The sequence below is a fragment of the Callorhinchus milii genome, unplaced genomic scaffold (genome assembly GCF_018977255.1).
Source record: "Callorhinchus milii isolate IMCB2004 unplaced genomic scaffold, IMCB_Cmil_1.0 Scaffold2, whole genome shotgun sequence".
Classification (NCBI taxonomy): Eukaryota; Metazoa; Chordata; class Chondrichthyes; order Chimaeriformes; family Callorhinchidae; genus Callorhinchus; species Callorhinchus milii.
This window is the reverse complement of record NW_024704743.1, coordinates 45,152,798-45,174,531: the sequence shown is the minus strand read 5'-3', so window position 1 is coordinate 45,174,531 and position 21,734 is coordinate 45,152,798. Positions and strand designations below refer to the sequence as shown.

The window sequence follows — 21,734 nt, the reverse complement described above, 5'->3', positions numbered from 1 at the left end:
TCGTGTTCCATATTTCTGAGTGCTTCATTATTCCTTTTAGGTACCCTCCAATTTTTGATCTCTTAAAGAGGAGATCAAAAATTAAAAGATACCTACATGGGTTTTTTAGGAGATAAAAAAATTTAAGGGTACCTATCTTTTGTGTATTATTTGTATTTTTTTTAAAAAGTACGATTTTCAATACAAGGAGTCAGCCTGACTCGGTTGGTAGCAGTCTCACCTCTGAGTTAGCAAGTTCAAGTCGCATATCGGAATTTGGAGGGATGGCACCATATATTCTATGATGCATCGCAATGCGGTCGGTGCAGGGGTATACTACGTTGATGGAGGTGGGGAGTCCTTCAACGTTAAACCAAGATTCCATCTGCCTGTTTCACGTGGATGTTAAAGCGATCTCATGCCACTACTTGAAAAGTCACGGGAATTTCTTCTAATGTCCTGACCATCAATTCCCTAATACTCCATTCACTCAATGGCTGCTATATCTGCCCAAACAAAACCTACAGTATCACCACTTTACAATATGAAGCGCTATGAAGACATCTCAATGATGTGATAAGGTGCTATATCAAATGCAAGGATTATTATTTATTATTGCAATTAAATCCTATTTGTTTTTCACCAATTCTTGAGCACCACTGGCTAGAATGTGACCAATTCCTATGTGCCTGAGTGGCAAAAAGGAGAAGCTTCTGCAGGAAAGGTGAGGGCTCTGGTTTACACTGGCCTGTCAGGCTCCATGGCAGGGCTCCTCACAAGACTCTTTGCCAAGACCCCTCACATGAGAGTGAATTAAACAGTTGGTTCATATTTTCAACATGTTTTCTAAGAAGCTTCACAGAGCATTTAGCTTTTAAAAATCCTTCTGATACCAGCAGACTGTTTAATCGTTCACTTCTGATATTAACAGTTAAATGTTTGTGCGCAGAGTGATGCAGATTCAATGAAGCTGGAATTTGATGAAGAAGTTGGAGCAACACTTGGAGAAGGAAATGAAGATGTGTTAAATACAAGCGAGCCGAAAGTCAAAACTCCAAGGGTGAAAAAAGATAAAAAGGAACCTGGTGTGTTAAAACAAATTAAAATGTGTTAACAAGAGGCAACACCAGCAAATGCCCTTAAACTGATTTGAGAACAACTTAAATTTATTATCCTCAAGCCTCTATTAGTTACCCCAGTTGAGTTCCTCGGTTATGTCAAAACACTTAGAAATTTAATTGAAAGTTCTCAAAAGTATCATAAATTAAAGAATAGCATTTTTTTTGACATATACAGTGGAATTTGCTTTTGCCGGACGTCAGGTAAATCAAAGAAAAAACGCCTGGCCCTGATTCGTTTGTATTCTTACCTGTTTTAAATATGCCTGCTAATTTGGCTGAAAATCCGGTTACTCCAGGCAAAATGCCGTGCTGGTCGCTGCTGAACGCTCACTCGGGCCCTCTGTGATGTTCAGCAACGAGGGATGTAGATGGGAGGAGTCAACTTGAAATTGACAGTGGACTCCTGCCATCCACAAGCGGCTGGAGTTGCTCTGTCAATCAGTGAGGGGGCGGAGGAACGGAAGGAACACGGGGGAGGAGGAGTATTGTGATTGGTTGACAGCTGAGACGCTTGTGAATGGGTGGAGCTGCCGGCTGTCAATCACATCTAATCCACCGCTAATTGGTTCTCGTCCATTGGGTACGTACGGCAATAGGAGGGCGGCAGCGCTGCTGCTCCTCTGCTGGGGCGGGAAGGGCACTGAACTGTAACAAAGATAAATAGATTTTACAGAATTCTGTGAGTATTTTAACTTTAACTGATTAGTTAACATTGCTTCAAGTGAAAATTATTACAAATTATTATATGCCGAATGCAGCGCTCCTCTGCTGGGCATGAATGGTATTTCAGTTACAATAACAAAATGTCTGTCCCGATGTGTCCGCCTTAACCAGCTTTCACTGTATTTGCCTCAGAAATAATAATACATATCCAGTCAGGCATTGCTTCCAAATCTACTTACCATAGTTTTAATATACCATAGTATTTGACTTCTGGAATTACGGGTGGTCTGAATTATAAATGCAGCTACATGGTGCTTTAGTAAATAAAAGGCAATACCATTTACATTTATATAGAACCTTAAGGAAATCTCAAAGCTAATAAAGATAGATTTCAACCCAAGGTTGTTTTGCCCTGATCAGGAGTTTAGCAATAGAGACATTCCATCAAATCATTCCCCCATCAATTGCTTTTAGCCATTCAGACCCCAATCTCTTGAACTCCGTACTGGAACTCTTCCCCTATCCTTCCCCACCTTTAAAGCCTGCCTTGACCTATCTTTTTGACCATGCTTTTGGTCATCTTTTCTACCCCCTACCCAACTCTCCCCTGCATCCCCTTCAGTTTGGATTCCCAGTCAGCTGTGTGAAGTGTTGTGAGATGTTCTCCCAACGTGAAAGTTTCTATATAAAAGTAAATTATTGTTGAAATTTCCAGCTCGAGGAAATACAACTGCAAGTCAGTGTCTAAGAGCTGAGCATAAGGGTTACATCCAAAATGTTACATCTCTTTCATATTCTGATTTATTGTAGATTTCCTGCATTTCCTTACAGTTTTTTGTTTTGTGGTGATAGAAAAATTAGAGTGATCATGCATGTGATCATCTCTAACAAGCATGTAGCTTCAGCTCACTGCCATTGGTATGCAGTAAATTGTAGTGTAAGAAATATATTTATTTAAATTGACAGACTTGTGTCAGGGTACAAAGTTCATGTTGCATGTGGAATTAGATCCAACAATTTTATTCCCACTTCACATATAAAAAAAGACCTCATGTAATTTTCTACAATTTGTAAATTTGCTATTAAAGGTACTTTTGTGTATAATAGAAGGAAGAATATTAAATTATAAAAACACTACAAAAGCAGTTAAATTTACAGGTTACATGCACACTTGGTTTCTTATAGATACTTATAAGGAATGAATATTAGGAAATCATCCTAATGTTTATCTAATCTCCAACTTGTGTTGCCACATATACATTTTCTGAAGCCGTACATTGAAAATAATTTCATTTCAATATAAATCTAAAATTGAGGACACGTTTCACATACTATACTGCATATCAAACATTATTTCTGTATATTTTACCTACAAAATACAGTCAATTCACTTTATAGTATACTCTGTGAAGCACTTTGAAACGTAATAAGGACTATTATTATTATTTCTGTGTATGACTAGCAAATACTCTTACTTATGGCATATGCTTCTATATTTTCAGGTGTCAGAGCAAGGAAAACACCTCCATCTTCCAAGTCTAGTGTCAAGAAAGGAAAGAAAAAGAACCCCTGGTCTGATCCTGAATCCAAATCTGATAGTGATCTAGAAGAATCTGAATTAACATTTATTCCACGAGAAATCGCACCTCGTAGAGCTGCAGGTGATTGATGGAGATGTCCTAATATGTGTCTGAAGCCAAAAACAATAATTTGCTTAACTGTCAATCCATCAGATAGATAATCTGGGTGCAGCATTAAAGCAAGTATTTCCCTAATGCAGTTTGATTGTAATTGATGATTCTAGATGTTAAATATACAGTATTTCTGGCAGGACAAAATGTTCGGCAAGTTCCTCCACATGCCTCTGTTTGTGGGATATTGCTGTGTGCAATTGGCTGCCGTGTTTCGCCCACATGATATACAGTCAATTCACTTTACAGTATATTCTGTGAAGCGCTTTGAGACGTCTCAAAGACGTGATAAGGCTCTATATCAAATGCAAGGATTATTATTATTCAACATAAGTCATATCAGTCTGGTACATAATACTTTATATGATTTATGCAAAGTCCGACTTACAACAAACTACGTTGTACAAATCCAATTTATTCAATACTTTTCTCATGCATAATTCAATGCAGCCGGTAAGTGCCCATGCAGTGACCAGTCAAGACTATGTTTTCTGAGATTCATTGTGTCCTGACCTATTGCTACATTGGAATCACATTGCATCGCGGGAAATGAAGCTATTCTACGTGTGCTTCGATGGGCCAGGATGTCATTTCCTGCGATTCAGTGTAGCCAGTAAGTGGGAGTAGTGGAGGGTAGGGGAGCAGCGTTATGAGTTAAGGGGTGGTAAATACAACTAGTGCAAAGAAATGGTTTTGGTAGGAAACTGAATGGGACTTGGGTGCATATACGACTTAGGTGATTTATATATGATTTACAATGATTTTCAATTGAATATAAAGAGTACTGGATTAGCAGATAATGTATGCCAGCAATAAATGTCCAAAGTAAAATTGGTGTGCACAGTCAATAGAATAGTGTATTTCCCCCCCTCCCCCCACTCACCACGCACACATAAAGGATCGAATTTCCCAGGAGCAACAGGGCTGCTGTAATAATGTATTTTACATCTATAAACCAAGCCCTGACTTTGAGATTGCTGAAGGATAGGCACAAATTGGAATGTCCCCCCTTGAGAAGTTTGTGCCTTCGTTCCTCCGGGTCGCGCCGCCTCCCCGTCCCCCGAGTTCCCTGCTCCACCCTCGGCGGCCGTGCCTTCAACCACTATGCCCCGAGACTCTGGAATTCCCTTCCTCACTTCCTTCACCTCGCCCCCTCTCTTCCTATTTTCAGGTCCCTGTTGAAGACCTTTCTTTTCGACTGCGCCGTTGGTCACCTTCCTCCCCCTCCCCCTGGTTCGGCCCCGGGATCTGTTATTGTTACTGAGACGCCGTCCGACGTGGAGGGCACTATATAATAATTAATAATAATAATCCTTGCATTTGATATAGCGCTTTTCATGTCGGGGGGACGTCCCAAAGTGTAAATCAAAGTTGCTGCTGTTGAGAAGGAATTTCTTTTTAAATATAGTAACACTTTATAATTCTGGTTGGAGGAAGATGGAAGTATCTACATGCTCTTCATTCCACTTAAAAATGTTACAGATTGAACTTCAGATACAGCTAGTTGGTAATTGCATAGTAGCAATACTTATTGTGGAGTCCTGTAGCTTAGTGGTTAGAGCACTAGCCTCTCAAGCGCGAGACCTGGGTTCGATTCCTGGCAGGGCAAAACCTTGCGCAAGTTTCCTTACTCCACACGCCTAATAATAATCTCTCAAGAAAAAAACAAACAATAATAAATTGGTCACTTCAATCCACAGCTGTTGGCTGTCGCGTTTCGCCCACAAATATACAGTCAATTCACTTTACAGTTTATTCTGTGAAGCGCTTGAGACGTCTAGAAGACGTGAAAAGCACTATATCAAACGCAAGGATTATTATTATTTAGAGGAGAAAAATATGCCAAATTCTTTATGTTATTTAAAAATTTGTTGATGTAATTTCCTGGGATATTTCAAAAAGAATTATCGACATTTTTTCCTGTGCTATAACTTTTTATTTCTTACTTACTCTGCTCCCATAGACAAGTAAATACTTTTCATAATAATAAATGATAATACTATTATTAAATGAATACTTTCCCATTAAATGGGGTTAGAATTTGCTAAACTGCTTGGTAGGAGGGGGGTGCGATGCTGGAGAAGTGGGAGAGACCATCTTGGTTGGATAGTCTTTTTACCCTAGCAGTTGTACGAAACACGTCTGTCTGTTTAGGTGGACAAGTAGTAAACTTATGGAGCAGGCTCCATAGAGAGACGGTGCAAGCAGAACATGTCATTTGTTTCAAGAGCAAATTAGAATACCTTCCTGCTAGAAAATAATATCTCAGTGTATAGTTTGGGACACGACATGTCAAGCGATTGCCAGGATGGTGGAAGGCGTACTAATGGACCTTGGTCTTCTTTCGCCTAGCAAATCCTTACGTTTTTATGACATTAAAGATCTCATAGTACTATTTGAAAATAGAAGGGAGTTTCTCCTGATGGTCTGGCCAACAATCCCCAGATAAAATTTAGTCATTCACTTGTTGACTGCTTGTGGGACACTGCTGTGGGTTGACAAATTCACCCAATGAATTACACAGTTCTACCACTTTGCAATATATCTTGTGTATGGGCAACACAAGCTAGTACATGTATTTCTCTGCAACTATGATCGTTTTGGGACGTCGTCCTCATGTGAAAAGCGCTATACCAAGTGTAAGGATTATTTTTATTACTGTTAATTGATTGTGTACTTAACCTTTGACTCTTTTTAAACCTTAGCTGAAAAACCGAAGTACACTTTTGATTTTTCTGAAGAGGAACCAGATGATGAGGAATTAAAGATGAGATCAGAGTCTCCAAGTATAGAAGAAAGGGATGCTGAGTTTGTTCCTTCAGATAGTGGTGGGAAGGATGATGAAGATGACATCTTCTTCTCTACTAAATCAAGGCAATCATCTTCACAGTGAGTAAATGATTTGTATTCCTTGTGTACAATTTTCAAATATTTATTCCATATTTTTTTCTTTGAAGATAATCATTGATAGTACGGAGTTACCACCTTTGCTACATGCTTGAAATAGTGGGGGAGGTGGGCAACACGGGCACATGTATTTCTCTGCAGCTATCCGCTATGCAAGCGTCATTAGATAGTAGGTGGCAAAGGAAGTTTGATGCAAGATAGAATTTTTGGTTTTAGAAATATTTGGTTCTATCTTGGTTACTCGTAGTTTTTCCCTGTTATATGTGAAAGTTGAACAAATAGGGAACTGTGATCATTTCACACTTCCTTTTAAGGAAATTTACATATTTAGCCGTTAGGCCTTCAATTGCAGGCAGTCTCACGATTATTCATGGAGAATTACTGACAAGTTTATTTATCATAAGTCCCTCTTAATTTGGACGCTAATATTGGTTTAGAGATTGACACCCTATCAATCAGCTAATGAAATACCTGCAATGGGGCTGGCAGAAGGAAGCTTGATTATGGTTCTAAAATTAAAAATAGATAGAAAAGATTAGACTATGGAGAAACTCATAAAATGAATTTAATAAAATTAAGGATGGTGGATGAATAAAGGATAAATTGTCTTTCATATATGTTATAGCAATAAAGCTATTTCTGATGTTCCAACAGCTATTACTGTACTTCCCATGTCACAGTTGAAAATGTATAGAACTGGAGATGAGGTTCTATGGAAAGTGTTAAATGGATGATTTCTAACCTTCTTCAGTTGGACGTTAACAGAATCAACATGCTCTTGCTTTCTTATTTATTTTTACCTAATTTTGAAGCACTTCGAGATGCTACCCCTTGTGAAGGGTGCTTTATAATTGCATGTTGTTTTTGCTTCAGTGCCTTTCCAATGCTCTGACCGCATCGACACGCACAGATGCTCACTCCACCTTGCATAGCTGGTGTGAATCCTTGATGTCTTGTTCGATCCCGATCTGTCTTTCAATTTCTACATCTAGACTCATTTGCTCACGTATCCTCACCTCTGCAACATCGCCCACCTCCGCCACTACCTCTCCTTCCAGGATGCCAAGACCTTCATTCACAGTTCATTACCTCTAGGCTTGATTACAACAACAACAACAACAAAATTACATTTATAGAGCACCTTTCTCATCGGGAGGATGTCCCAAGGAGCTGGACAGTCGGGTCAGGATCCGAGGATGGGGGAGGGGTGGGGTAGGAGTGAGGGAAGGCAGAGCGATGGGAGGGCGACTGAAGGAGGGTCTTGAGACCGGCCTTCAAGGAGGCAAGGGAGGAAGCGAGGCAAAGGGACTGTGCAGTTCCAGAATGTGGGGGCAGAGAGACTGAAAGCCCGGCCACCTGGTAGGGCGAGTTGGGCAGGAGGCATGGAGCAGGCCGGAGCCCGCTGAACGGAGGGAGCGGGCAGGTTGGTAGGGAGTCAGCAGGTCAGAGAGGTAGGAGGGTGCAAGGCCATGGATGGCCTTGAAAGTGAGGATGAGGATCTTGAACTCGATCCTCTGGGGGATGGAGAGCCAGTGGAGTCAGGCAAAGGTGGGAGTGATGGAGTCATGATACCTGGTGCGCGAGAGTACACGAGCTGCAGAGTTTTGGATGATCTGCAGCTTGTGAAGGGAAGAGTTGGGAAGGCTGATGAGGAAGGAGTTTCCATAATCGAGCCTTGATGTGACGAATACTTGAGTGAGGGTTTCGGCAGCCTGAGGGGTGAGGCAGGGTGGAGTCTGACAATGTTGCGGAGGTGGTGGTAGGCAGTGCTGGTCATGGTACGGATGTGGGGGAGAAAGGACAGTTTAGGGTCAAACAAGACCCCAGGTTCCTGACTAAGTGAGGTTGAGTGTGCAGCCATGGAGGCTGATGCTGCCAGAGCCCGAGGTGCGGAGGCGCTGGCGAGAGCGAATCAGGAGGGCCTCGGTCTTGCTGACGTTCAGTTGAAGAAAGTTGTCCCTCGTCCAGGACTTGATGTCGGACAGGCAGTCGGTCAGGTCGCCAGTAGTCCTGGAGTTGAGGGTGGAGGCAGAGAGATAGAGTTGGGTGTCATCCGCATACATGTGGAAATTTATCCCATGTCTGCGGATGATGTCACCAAGGGGGAGCGTGTAGAGGGTGAAGAGGAGGGGACCGAGGACAGATCCCTGAGGAACACCACACAAGACAGTGCGGGGGCTGGAGGAGAAGCCGTCTGCAGAGACGAAGTGGAGGCGGTGTGAAAGGTAGGACCTGAACCAGTCGAGAACAGAACCTTGAAGGTTGAGGTGGGAGGAGAGGCGGTGGAGGAGGATTGAGTGGTCCACGGTATCAAAGGCGGTGGAGAGGACGAGGAGGCAGAGGGAGCTCTGTTCACACATGGTCAGGATGTCATTTGTGACCTTGACCAGAGCAGTTTCCGTGCTGTGGGCAGCACGGAAACCCGATTGGAGGGGTTCATGAAGGGAGTGGGAGGAGAGGAAAGAGCGACGCTGGAAGGCAACGGCTCTCTCAAGGACCTTAGATAGAAAAGGGAGGTGGGAGATGGGTCGGTAACTAAATAGCTGTGAAGGGAAGGTTTCTTCAAGGTGGGAGTGATAATGGCTGTTTTGAAGGGGGTAGGAACAGTGCCAGGTGACAGGGAGAGGTTGATGATGTCGGCAAGTAGTGGGGCAAGGAGGTGGAGCTGGGATTTAAGAAGAGGGGTGGGATTGGGATCCAGGGAGCAGGTGGTGAGCTTCATGGACGATATGGTGGTGATGGGGGTGACAGGTTCAAAGGTGTGGAAGGAGGTCTGGATAGTGGTCAGAGTGTGGGGTCGGGGTAGGGAGGGGGTGGAAGTTGGGAGGCCATTGGCAGCTGAGCGGATTCCCTCGATTTTGGACTCGAGGAAAAAGTCCAGCATTTTCTCGTAGTGGGAGTTGGAGGAAAGAATCTGCGAGGGGTGGTGGGGAGGGCGGATGAGCCAGTTGATGGTGGAGAACAAGAGCCTGGGGTTGCCCTTCGCTTCCAGGATTAACCTGGAGTAGAAGGACGATTTGGGAGAGGGGAGAGCGGAGTGGTAAGTTTTGATGTAGTCCAGCCAGGTGTGCTGTTGGACCATTAGGCCGGATTTGAGCTAAGTGCGTTCAGCAGACCGCACCTTGATTTTGGGGGGCGGTTAATTAGGAGAATTTTTAGTCAGAGATGGGAGGGATGGCCGAGGTTAAGGTGTTCAAGAGAGGGGAATGAGTCAGTGGAGCAGGGGAATAGGACAAGTGACGCCCTGGAGATGAGGGCCACACCATCTGGAGATGATTATTCCAACACTCTATTCTCTGGATTACCCAGCTCCTCCTAAACAAGCTTCATACCATCCAAAACTCTAAAACCTATGTGCTATTCCGCACCACTCTCTGTGACCCTATTAACTCCCCCATCCCACATTCTTGCTTGGCTTTGCTTACTCTCCACTCCCCCAGTCGATCGAATTCCGGATGCTTGTCCTCACATTGATCTGGAAGGTCTTGTAGGGGGTGATAGATTGGACATCATTAACATAACAGAGATACGGTGGAATGAATCCAATCAATGGGATACACATCTGGAAGGTTATAAGCTGTTTAGGAGGGACCGTATGAGGAGAAGAGGAGGTGGTGTGGCACTATATATAAGCTCCATTATTGAGACACAAGTGAGAGAGGATATAAAAAAGGAAAGGGCAGACACAGAATCACTTTGGGTAGAATTAAAAGATGGTAACAGGTAAGCTATTACTGGGGGTCTGATATAGACCATCAAGCCAGGATGACAGCCTCGATCTGGAACTGTGGAATGAGATAAGGAAGGCTACCAGTAAGGAACCATCCATTGTGGGTGGAGGTTTTAAGTTACCTGAACTTGATTGGGATAATAATGTGTCTACTGGTAAGATAGGAAAAGGGATTCTTGAGTTAAAGGAAGACTGTTTTATGATTCACTTTGTAAAAGAGCCAACAAGGGGAGATAACATCTTGAATTTCATAATGAGCAACAGGGATGACCAAATCTCCAACGTAAAGGTGGGAGAAGCATTAAGCAACAGCAACCACAATGCATTCACATTTGACATCACAAGAGTTGGTGAGGTCCTAAAAAACACCAACAGAACTGCCAAATTTCAAGAGGACTGACTTTGGGTGCTTGAGAAATCTAGTCGGAGTGGGCCTGCAGGCTGTATAAATCATTGGTGAGACCATATTAGAGTACTGTGTACAGTTCTGGTCGCCGCAGTACAAAAAGGATATTGGAGAAATCGAGAAGATATAGAGGAGGGCAACCAGAATGACTGAGGGAATGGAAGGATTGGACTATGAGGAGTGACTAAGTAAATTGGGCATGTTCACTCTGGAAAAGAGAAGATTGAGAGACAACATGATTGCTATCTTTAAGGTTCTAAAGGGGCTAAACAATATAGATCATGACAGGCTATTTCAACTTGTCCAGACTAGTAAAACCAGACAACACAGCTTGCGATTGAAGGAGGTAAATTCAAAACAAATCTACCAAACACTATTTTAGTGAATGAACAGTAAACCTGTGGAATAGGCTCCCTAGGGAGCCAGTTGAAGCAGGAAGTATTGATTCTTTCAAACATAGACTAGGTAGTTTCTTTTAGGAAATAACATTATGGGATATAGTACATAGGTAGTTTGGAACATATGTGCCTGCGACTATCAGTAAGATAGAAGGCAAACTAGATGGACCTTGGTCTTTTTTCGTCTAGCATTTCTTATGTTCATATTTAAATCCCTCTAGGCCTTGCGTGACCCTATCTGCAACCTCCTAAAACCATACTAACCTGAATGCCTCGTCTGCTCAGCTAATGGCAGCCGGCTTCATATCTCCTGCCTGATTGGTCCCACCACCAATGAACAAGCTTTCAGCCATTTTACCCCAGAGTCCTTGGAACTCCATCCCTGCTCTCTGGAACTCCACCTTAGAGTCCCTTCGTGTTGCCCCTGATTCCCTACTTTTAAAGTCTGCCTTAGACTAGCCTAGAAAAAGTATTTTCTATTGTACTATCAATCAGCTTCTTTCCTAAGCCCCCCCCCTCCTCCTCAGCTGTCTTCCTTTTTCCTCCCCCCTGCTAAAAATAATCTTAAGTACCCTGTCAGCTGTACGAAGCATGTTGAGACCACCCAATATGAAAGGATGCTACATAAATGTACATTTTGTTTGTAAAAGAACAGAAATAATTCTGTCAAAAAACATGAGCGGGGTTATTACGGAGTGAACAATACAATCTCTGATGAACAGATATTTAAATTGGTAACGTAGTAAGGTTCTGAAATACAACTTAGTTTTGTAACAGCATTTGTAAACTTTTTTTTCTGATCTAGTGCCCGGAAAAGTACTCTACAGCCCACAAAAAACCATGAGCCAGAAAGTATATTCTCTGCACCATCGTATCTTGAAAGATCAGAGGAAACTGGTAGGTCAGATTACTAAGTATTAAAGATATTAAATTCAGTTACATTTTCTGCGGGAAATAAAGAACTAACTTAATATTTATGATTGTTGCAAAGAATTGTATAAGTTGTCTTGTTTGACCGCCAACTGCCTTTTAAACCCCAAACCTGTGCCATTACTCATTCTGCCTCCCCCACCCCGCGAAACATTACCTGCTTCTGCCACTGCCTCTCACCTCAGGCTCTTGTCCTCAGGAGACCTTCATCCATGCTTTGATTATACTGCCTGCATACTCATCCACACTTAACTCCAGACCCCAATCACACCAGTTCTGGCCTGGCTCCCTATCGTCGAACGGATCGATTTCAAGATCCTCACACCGGTTTTCAAATCCCTTCATGCCCTGGCACCTCCCTAACTCTCTGATTTACTTACTCCCAACCCACTACCCGCTCCTTCTGCATGTCCCTTCTGGCCTCTGTTCCGCCATCGATGGCAGCGCTTTCAGCCACTATGCCCAAAACTCTGGAACATTGCCTCTATCCCTCGGTCTTACCCCTTCCTTCCCATCTTAAGGTCAAGCCTGAAGACCTTGCTGTTCGACTGTGCCTATAGTCACCTACCCTCCCCCGGGCTTGGCCTCATGCTCTACCACTGTCGAGCACTCTGGGACGCTAGCTACCCTGTGTGAGGGGTGCTATATAAATGCAAGTTGTTGTTGATTATGTCCAGACTTGACTATGCTAACTCTCGGCTCGCTGGACTTCCCTCCACAAGTTGTAGATTTTTCAGAACTCTACAGCACATGTCCTCTTTCTTAAGCACTTAAGCTCTGTGAGCCAATCACCCCCATCCTCTCCCGGCTTCACTGGCTCCCCATCCCTCAGAGGATCAAGATCCTCGTTCTCACTTTCAAAGTCCCCCATGTTTTTTTTTTCTCCCCACCTATTCGACCCACTAAAACATTACCGACCTGTCTGCTCCCTCTACTCGGTGGACACTGATGTGCTCCATATTCCCCCCCCCACCCCCCACCAACTGGAATTCCATCCTGGTGCCCCTCTGTCTTGCTTGCCTCTTTCAAGTCCCGTCTCAAGACTTTCCTCTTTGATCACCCCTTCAGTCATCTTCCTACCTCTACCCCCTTGCACTCCATCCCTCTCGACTCCAACCCCCAGCTCAGGTTTAAACCCTTGTGACGTCCTCCCGACATGAGGTCAACATATAAATGCAATTTGTTGTTGGATGTATGTTTTCTATATCAATAACTCTTAACAATAAGGACTTACTGAACCAGTTTCAATAAAATTTATTTATTCATTTGAGTGATCAAACATTTCAGATCTAGTTACCTTGAAGGTATTTGGTATCTTCATAGCCTTCAACCAAAGTTTGTTCTAATATGGTCCAGTTTTGTAGATAGAAGTCTCATGATCTGATCAGGTTTCCAACCTGCCTAATTTGTACAAAAATATTGCATTTGGTTGATAGTTCAAATAAGACCGCTAGACAAAATCCTAGCTGCAGAGTGAGCAAATGAATGGAGTGGGCTGGCGATCAGGAAGAGCATATCAGTGCATGTGTGTGGGTAGCTTCCTTCATTCTGTGGTCAGTTATTTTTTCCAAGTTACCTTTCAAAAATGAGTCAAGATCCTCTCTACTGATTATTCAGTGATCTCTTTCTCGAAATGTGTGGACATTGATTGTTTAGAATCAGCAGTGATACCCCACAGTCATTAGCACCTTCAGGAGAAGAGGCAAGAAAATTAGGAGGAAGAAAATTGACAGATGAGCCAAACTGCAAGATTTTCAGAAATCTTTGTATCTGAAGACCTTTTATTTTGTGTAACGTTTTAGCTGTACACGGAGACTTGATCTAGTGATGTCCGTTGTTTCTCTCATCGGATTTTCAATATTCTATCAGAATATTTTATATAACGTATAAATAAAATGAAAACAAATGCAACAGTTGAAGATAAATTTAAGTGCTTAAATGTTTTTGCTGAATCTTTTGTTACATTTCATATGGGTTAATCTTTTAATAAGCATGAAAATTCATTGGGAAAAACTCTTCAAAGTTGTTAGGGCAGCATATCTAGGTAAATGTTTAACGTGATGGGTATGGATTACTGTCCCTAATTCATTCCGCCTCCATGTATATGCTGACATACTACAGGGGAAATATCCAATTACTTAACAACGAAATATAAAACACTATTTCTAATTAAGAAATTAACAACATTTTCTCACTCCATTGTTTGCCACACTTAGTTTTAATTCCATTGTTAGGGGCCTGAACAAGAGAAAATATTCACTGGCTTTAGTTTATAGTAGACCGCTCTGAATAATTTCTCGTTCATTCAATTTCTATGTAGAAATGTACAATTATAAGAACTAGTACTTAAGAAATTGAAGTTTATTTTTTCTTGGGTGGTGACATGATAAGGTCTTGTTCTAAATCATGCCTTTTTGTGTTATTAACTATTTGACTGTTGTTTCCACACACTGAAATGTTATCTTCTAATCATTTATTGATCTCCACATCCCGTTTGTCTATTATTGATGAGTAGTGTGAGTTGGATTTGTGATCTTGTGGGTGTTTTTTTGTGATCTTTTGGATGAGTATTCTGGAAGGAGGTAAAATGAGCCAACAGGCCTTCTTTATCCAATCCAATCTTGTAATCTTGTGAAAACCTTTTGTGGAAGAGACATTAACTAATGGATACTTGTCTAGATTTGTGTAGCGATTGATTGATTGCAAAGGAAACTTTCAGTCCTTCAGCTCTTATCAGCCAGGTATCTGTTGCATGGAGAAACTCATTGCTGTACTTAAGAGTATCTAAAAGAGACTGAATTCCATATATGTAGACCACCTCAACTCAGCTCCAAGGCGGTCCACATAACTCTCCCTGGAAGATAGTTTCAGCTTTAGAAACAAGTGAATGTAACAATTGAGCTTGAATAGTTTTCATTTGTGGCTTGAAATAATTTAACTTTTTTCTTGTCCACAGATCTCTTAAAGTCAGACAGTGATGAAGATTCTTCCCCAGCCTTTTCATCTCTCAATCCTGTCAAGAGTTCACCTAAGCCTTCTATCAAAACGCAGACCTTGACACCTGCTGCTAAAAAAGGTATTATAAAATATTTAGCTTTACTTTTGATTGCGATTACCAATGATGATGGTCAGTTTTGAAAGAAAGTTGGCATCAATAACCTGGATTGTACTAATGTAACTTAGGGAGCCTGAAGAAGTATTTTCTCTGAACTATTCTTTTCCGCACTACTAGATCAGCAATTTAGTTAGAATTTTTGTATAGGCATGTTTTTCTAGTTGGGAAACATTTCTTTCTTAAGTGTCTATTGCTATTTTCTGTCAAGAGTCAACCATTTCAACATTCACTGCTATAGTTCAAGCGTACATGTTTCAATGTATTTTTTTTTGAAAAGGGTATAGTGTGACCCAATTAGGTTTTTAATTAAATTTTGTAACTTTGTACTTGTGTTTAATAAGAAGCTAAAGTCTCAGTATTATTTTTAGTAATTTTTATTTGCAGATTTTACTGCAGAACTTTGGTAAACATGCCTATATTTTATTCAGTCTCCTTATTTAGATGAATCTTGTGTTTTAAAATATTTCAAAATCAATAGAAACATTGTTATTTTAAGATAAGTGCCTTCTTAGTCTTGGTCAGTCTAACTTTTCAAAGATGTGATAACCTAGGTAAAAGAAGCACTAAGCCACACAAACCAAAAAGTTATAGGCTCCTGTTTAATTTTGTTAGCTGATTTCAACCAAGAATGCAGTTGAGATGCAACTATTAAACCTAACATCTCTAGGCTGGGAAGAATAGTTTGCAACTGCTAATCACTATATAGTGCCCCCTGCTGGAAATTCGGGGCTTGGGCTGGATTTGGTAATCCAGGCCTCTCGGGCTGAATGAGCAGATAGATAGATTTTCACTGCTAACTGCACTAATTCTGCAGTTTAACTATACCAATGCCAAGATAAGGTCCAAAAGTTAAATTTTCAGTTGTCTTTCTTAATGATTGCTGTGTAGTTTAAGGTTTTTGTTTGGTCAGCTGACATTTGCAAAACAATCTCACCATGTTTAAGAGAAATTAAACCAGACAAAGTTCCATATATGTATACCACCTACACGTGGAAATTTCTGTGTCTGGATTTCAATGCTCTCCCCAGAGGGATACTCAGAATATGTTGAGGTACTGCTGGAATTTAACCAGCTAAAATTGTATAGCTTTCCATCGAGAGCACTGTCTGACAAGCTTCCCACTGCTTGTCCACCTAGGACCACCCTATCCATTTGGCTTGGTTAACAAGAGCTGAGTGGGAAGAGTCCCTGCTCCCAGGATATCCCTATGTTTGGCTTAGGAACTGTACCAGTTCAGCTCCAAGGAGTACCTGCTTATCTCCCCTTTTTGTCTACCCCCCTCTCACGGCTGTCTATGGAAGCCAGCTATATGCTAAGTTGCTGCCACATTGCCTGGAGCATCGTTATTACACTTCACAACAATTATTTCTGAAGCACTTTGAGACATTTCTACTTTAAAGTTATATCAAATGCAAGGATTATTTACTCGAAAAATTGGCTTTGAACTCACAAGACTATGCTAACAGCAGCATAGTTTGTCTCAAGCCAGTTAAGGCAGTTGTCTTATTTAGAAATTGGCCATATTTGTAAAATTACATGCTAAGTTGTTACAAAATTTGCCCTTCCTAACTTTTATTTCAGTCACTTCCTGGCATAGTTTGACTGCTATTGGACCAACAGTACCACTTAGCTTGAATGTGTTTACTTCTCAATCAGAAATGAGGTTCTATCACAATATTCCAATATCCTTGGAATGATTTTGACCTACAAATACACAATGAAATCAAATGAAGTGCCTTGAGATGTCCTTCCAGCATGAGGGTGCTGTATCAAATGCAAGAATTATTTAGGATTATTATTATGACTTGTCCAATCATTCTTGACAGCTGTATCCTCTCATCCCTGATGACATTCTTGTAAATCTACTCTGTCGTACTGGAGAGAGTTTACAATGTCCTTCCTCCAATATGGCAACCAAGAATATAAATGATACTCCAAATGTGGTCCAACCAGAATTTTACATAAAATTTCCCATCTCTCATTGTAAAGCGTGTTCAAATAATCTTCATCCTCAGATATGACTTGATCCCTTTTTTCTTGCAAATTACATTCAAATCTCTCTAGGGCCAACCTTAACTCTGCACTCTCTTGCAATGCTACCAACCCAGCTACTCCCTTTATTAGGCGATCAGCAGCCCAATTAATGTCCCCTATTTAGTGCCCCACTATTAGTCGGTGAGCTTTCAGCTACTCTGCTCCTGCTCTCTAGAATCTCATCCCAGAGTCCCTCCATCTTGCCTTCTCCCTCCCCACTTTCAAAACCCACCTTGAAACTTCTTCCTCTTTATGCTTTTGGTTATTTTTCTTCTCTTCTCCACACCGCCCCCACACACACTTCTTCAATATCCTCTCCTAACTCTGGTGCAAGTGCCCAGACAACTGGGTAAAGCACTTTGAGACAACCTCCTAATGTGAAAGGTGTTACATAAATGCACATTGCATTGTATGATGGGAAAGTACTTTTTATTTTCAGCATCTTTTGTGAGTAGTTGCTTTTGGATGGGTGGAGAGGAGAGTTAAAACTGCTAATTTCTGTTGGTTTGATTTCTGCATGATGATGTCAGATGTATTACTATTCTCATTTACATCCAGTATAGAAGAGAACCGCACCCTCAACTGTCTATCTTCTTGTCTGTACTTTTGCATTCTCTATTTCAGCTTTACAATAAGTTTAGTATTGAGTATTAGTAAGGATTTTAGTATTAATTGTAGCTATACCTTCGTTGGTTTGGGTTGTCTGTCAACTATATCACCTAAAACTATCTGATACCTTTTCCTCATAATTGAGTCCTTTTACTTCCTGGTGGTCATTGCCATATGTACGTCATGGTCAATCGTTGCTATGTACAAATTAGCTGCCATATTTGGCTACAACTTACACTGTCACTGCACATTACAGTATATCCTGTGAAGCGTTTTGACACGTTTTGAAACCAAACATTTCCAATAGTAACGCTTTCCAGATTGCAGCTCACAGTGCCAGATCTCTCTCTTCTATTTTCTTCCCCCCCATACACACACGGTCTTCTTTCCCCTCATTTTTCTCCTCCCCCTTTCTGCCTGCATCTTTTGCTCTTTTTCCCTTTCTATCAAACCCTATACTGTGCCTGTAACAGATCTCTCATGAGAAACAACAGTCAGTATTGCTTTGTGTTGAAAATCCCCCTGCTGGTTGAAATGACATGCAACTGCATATTTTGGCCATGGAAGCTTTACTACCCTCGGGTCATAGTGGTTATCCAGCATTAGGATGTGATGCATGCACCTGTAGTAGCACAACAATCGTATCAAAGCTCTAGTGTTGAAAATGTGACAACTTTTGCAACTGACAGTTTAATTTGCTTACATTTTCTTCTTTTAACGGTCCCAGAGCTTTCAATATTTTTATCTGATCTTTTTGTCCAGCTGTCAAAAAAACATCCAATACTGATAATGCAGGCAAACCTAAGCGACCACCTAAACCTAAGAAAGTGGAGCATGGGGACTCTGACTCTGACTTGGGCTTTGGGATGCCAAAAAAGGTAGCAGGAGCAAAAAGGAAGCAGTCACCGAAACCTAAGAAAGCAGAACGTATGGACTCAGACTCTGAATTAGATGTGGGTTTTGGCATGGCAAAAAAACTTGGAGGAGCAAAAGGTAAGCAAATATTTTGGTCCAGCAAAATTGTTTTGAAGTTTACTTTAAATGTACCTCTCTGACAATAATGCCGAACAATCATTTTTTAGCTAAAGGTCGGGGAAGGAAAAGGAAACAGTCTGGTTCTGAAGATGATGAATATTCCCCTGTGAAGAAGCCTAGCAAGACATCATCAGTGAGCAAGGTTTGTATTACCACATGGGGAAAAAAGGGAGGGAGTAGAAAATACACTAGATATATTTCAGCTGTTTTGCTTTTCTGAACTCTTTAAAGAAATAGAAGAATTAAACATTCATTCTTTCTTCAGTGTTCTACTTGTATTGTATTTTGATGGTTGGTACATTCTGCTAGGATACAGGTTATAAGAGTGGTGTCCTTTCAAGATGTCATGACATTAGGGATATTGCCCATATGATCCCTTCCTTCCCAGTGATCTATCTAACTATGTCCTTAATATGGTATTTGGTAAATGGTATTTTTTGCCATCTCCCTGTGACCAATTTCCAGAAGCTTGAGTTAATTCTTGCACAAGCCTCTGTAAATTCATTACTCCTATCTTTGCAAAGTTCCTTTGCTTTAGGATTGAGTTTAAGGAATTTTCCTGGTCTTCAATTCCTTCGTGGTCTTTCCCTGCCCTACTTATGCAAACTTCTATGACTCTACAAAAGTGGCTGCACTCTCCACTTTTCTACGTTGGGCTGCTATTTGTTCCCCATTCTCTCTATTTCATGATTGTCGGTCTAGCCCTAAACCACAATATCTTCTGGAATTTTTCCGACCGTATTTCCTTGCACTCACTCTTCAAAACGCTCAATTATATCTCTTTAAACATGGTTAACATCTTTAAATCTCTTATTTAAGTGATTTGGGAAGTTTTACATGTAGAGTACTCTAATTTCAAGGTGGTGTTCTTTCAAAGAATTAAAAAGAATACAATAGATGAACAAATCAAAACAATATTTAGTGAATATTTTTTTAAATGTTCACTAATGGTGGCTTTTTTCATCAAATAAAGTGGAAATTAGAGCAAGCTTGCAAATAAACTATTGTAATCTAGAATAATTTGCACAATTAAATTTTCTTCTAAGTGTTGGTTCTGTGTTTAAAATAGTCAAATCTCCCAATGGTTCTGATTGATTTTAAAAATGACTTATTTTATAAAAATCCTAGAAACCTAAAAAGTCAGTATACGACGACGGAGATGGTGACAATGGTTTTGAGACAGCTGACAACTTCCAACCAAGCACACTTTCTGATGCATCTCAATCAAGGCTCGGCCGAACCAAGAAAGAAGTGAAATATTTTATAGAATCAGATGAAGATGACTTTGAGGATATGTATGATTAATTGTTCCAAAGGTTACAATAACCTCCAGCAAAATAATGTATCTTGTGTCCCTTTATTTTTGTCTCTTCTGTCTGATTCTTTTGTACATTTGGCTCGTTTTTTTGTGAAATTGTACCTGTTTTTATTGTGTGTAGATGTTTTTAACATTTTATCATTCATACATGCAATTTTATTCACTTTTTTACTTATTATAAACTTCATGTATGTTTTGAGTAGCCTTGTAGAAATGTGATAGATTGCTAAAAGCACACATTTTAACTGTTTTAAGTGAAGAGGAATTGCAAACCTGAATGCTTTTTTTTAAAATGAACTTGAAATAAACTTTTAGAAATGGACCCACCTGTTTGAATACTATCATTAATGCAAAGCAGATTTGTATAGTGTAAAAGTATAGAATGATTGGCGGCTCAGCCTTTAAACTACAATGCCTTCTGGAACTTTTATCAAGAAATCAATCAATCCCAAAGATATAAAAAAAATCTGAAAAAAAAGTTAATTAAAAACAAAAGAAACATATTAATTCTCTGAAAAGAGATCTCCAAGTGAACATTATAGAGTTATATATGCTTACCTTTTCTCTTCTCTCCCCACCCCGGAGGCGCTTGGGCTCCAAGGTCACATACTTGTCAATAGAATAATGGGATTGACTCATTCCTCTGTGGCAGTCGGGTTCCTGAACTAAGCAGCTCTGCAGTTTTTCAGGGCATTGATGCCAGACAAGCCTGACCTGTTTGTGGGGTATGGAGGAGCATCAGATTTTTTCCCAGTCTGTACCTGGAGTCTTGAAGCTCAGTGGTTAGAGCACTCGCCTCGCAAGTGAGAGACCTGGGTTTGATTCCCTGGCAGGGTGAAACAGGGCAAATTTCTTTACTCCATACTCCTCTCTGTTTACCAGCAGTAAGTAGGAACCTGGTTGTTAGTCGATTGGCAGATTGCTTTAACGGGGATAATAATTCCTTAAAAAAAAATTGGCCACTCAATCTATGGCTGTTTGTGATACTGCTGTTTGCGATTGGCTGCCGCATTTCTCCCACAAAACATAATCAATTCACTTTACAGTATATTCTGAAGCTCTTTGAGATGTCTTGAAGATATAAGGTGCTATATCAAATGGAAGGATTATTATTATTGGGTCAGTTAGTACTAGCTGGAGAAGCAATGGGAATTGCTTGTGAGTTCAATACAGATTCTGTAGTCCCAGAAAGCCTTGCCTCTTGCCAATTTGTACCTAAAATTGTTAAGATTAGGTAATCAGGTGCAACTATCCAGGGAGTGAGAGTGCATACCAAACATATATAGAACTTTCAGCAGTTTTCTTTTAAGACTCCTCAGCATAATGTTGGGTTTCTGTGTATATCAAACGCCTGATTAACTAAAAAAAACAAGTCCCTTAACAAAACGGAGAAAATAAACCCAAAACAAAACTTTCAAATACACCAAGACAACAGAGGAGAGAACAGGGTTAGGAGTATAAAGGAAACATTTGGGGACATACCAGGAAATATTTATTTTTGAACTGTAGGTCTTAAGTGCTGGGTGCTAGAAATGTATTTCTCAATATTTAGGTTGAGTGACTTATAAAGCTATACGTGCTGATGTGATTGTTGTGATGTGATGCGCTGATATTAAAAAAGAGCACAATGGTTGGAAAAGAGCAGAGAAACACCTAAGCAGTGGGGATCATCAGTCTGGTAGGACAATATTAATTATAACAAAAATTACTTGCGCCTCAGAGTGCCTCTCTCAATTTTATTGACTGGTGCCCAGTCAGTAGATTGAAATAACTTGAACTGAACCTTAGTGGACTTTAA

The 21,734-nt window shown here is 40.8% G+C and overlaps 1 protein-coding gene across 2 annotated transcripts in view; it reads left to right on the top strand.

Moving 5' to 3' along the window:
• The window catches only part of top2b (DNA topoisomerase II beta), an 84,040-nt gene extending 63,782 nt beyond the window's left edge, over positions 1–20,258 (top strand). For both annotated transcript variants that reach the window (XM_007895498.2, XM_007895499.2), the window contains 8 exons: positions 929–1,064; positions 3,266–3,424; positions 6,160–6,343; positions 11,701–11,792; positions 14,782–14,901; positions 18,346–18,576; positions 18,666–18,760; positions 19,747–20,258. In XM_007895498.2, the coding sequence (XP_007893689.1) occupies positions 929–1,064; positions 3,266–3,424; positions 6,160–6,343; positions 11,701–11,792; positions 14,782–14,901; positions 18,346–18,576; positions 18,666–18,760; positions 19,747–19,923 (1,194 nt within the window). In that variant the 3' untranslated portion in view covers positions 19,924–20,258. The remainder of the gene's footprint in view (positions 1–928; positions 1,065–3,265; positions 3,425–6,159; positions 6,344–11,700; positions 11,793–14,781; positions 14,902–18,345; positions 18,577–18,665; positions 18,761–19,746) is intronic.
• Positions 20,259–21,734: the final 1,476 nt, after the last annotated feature.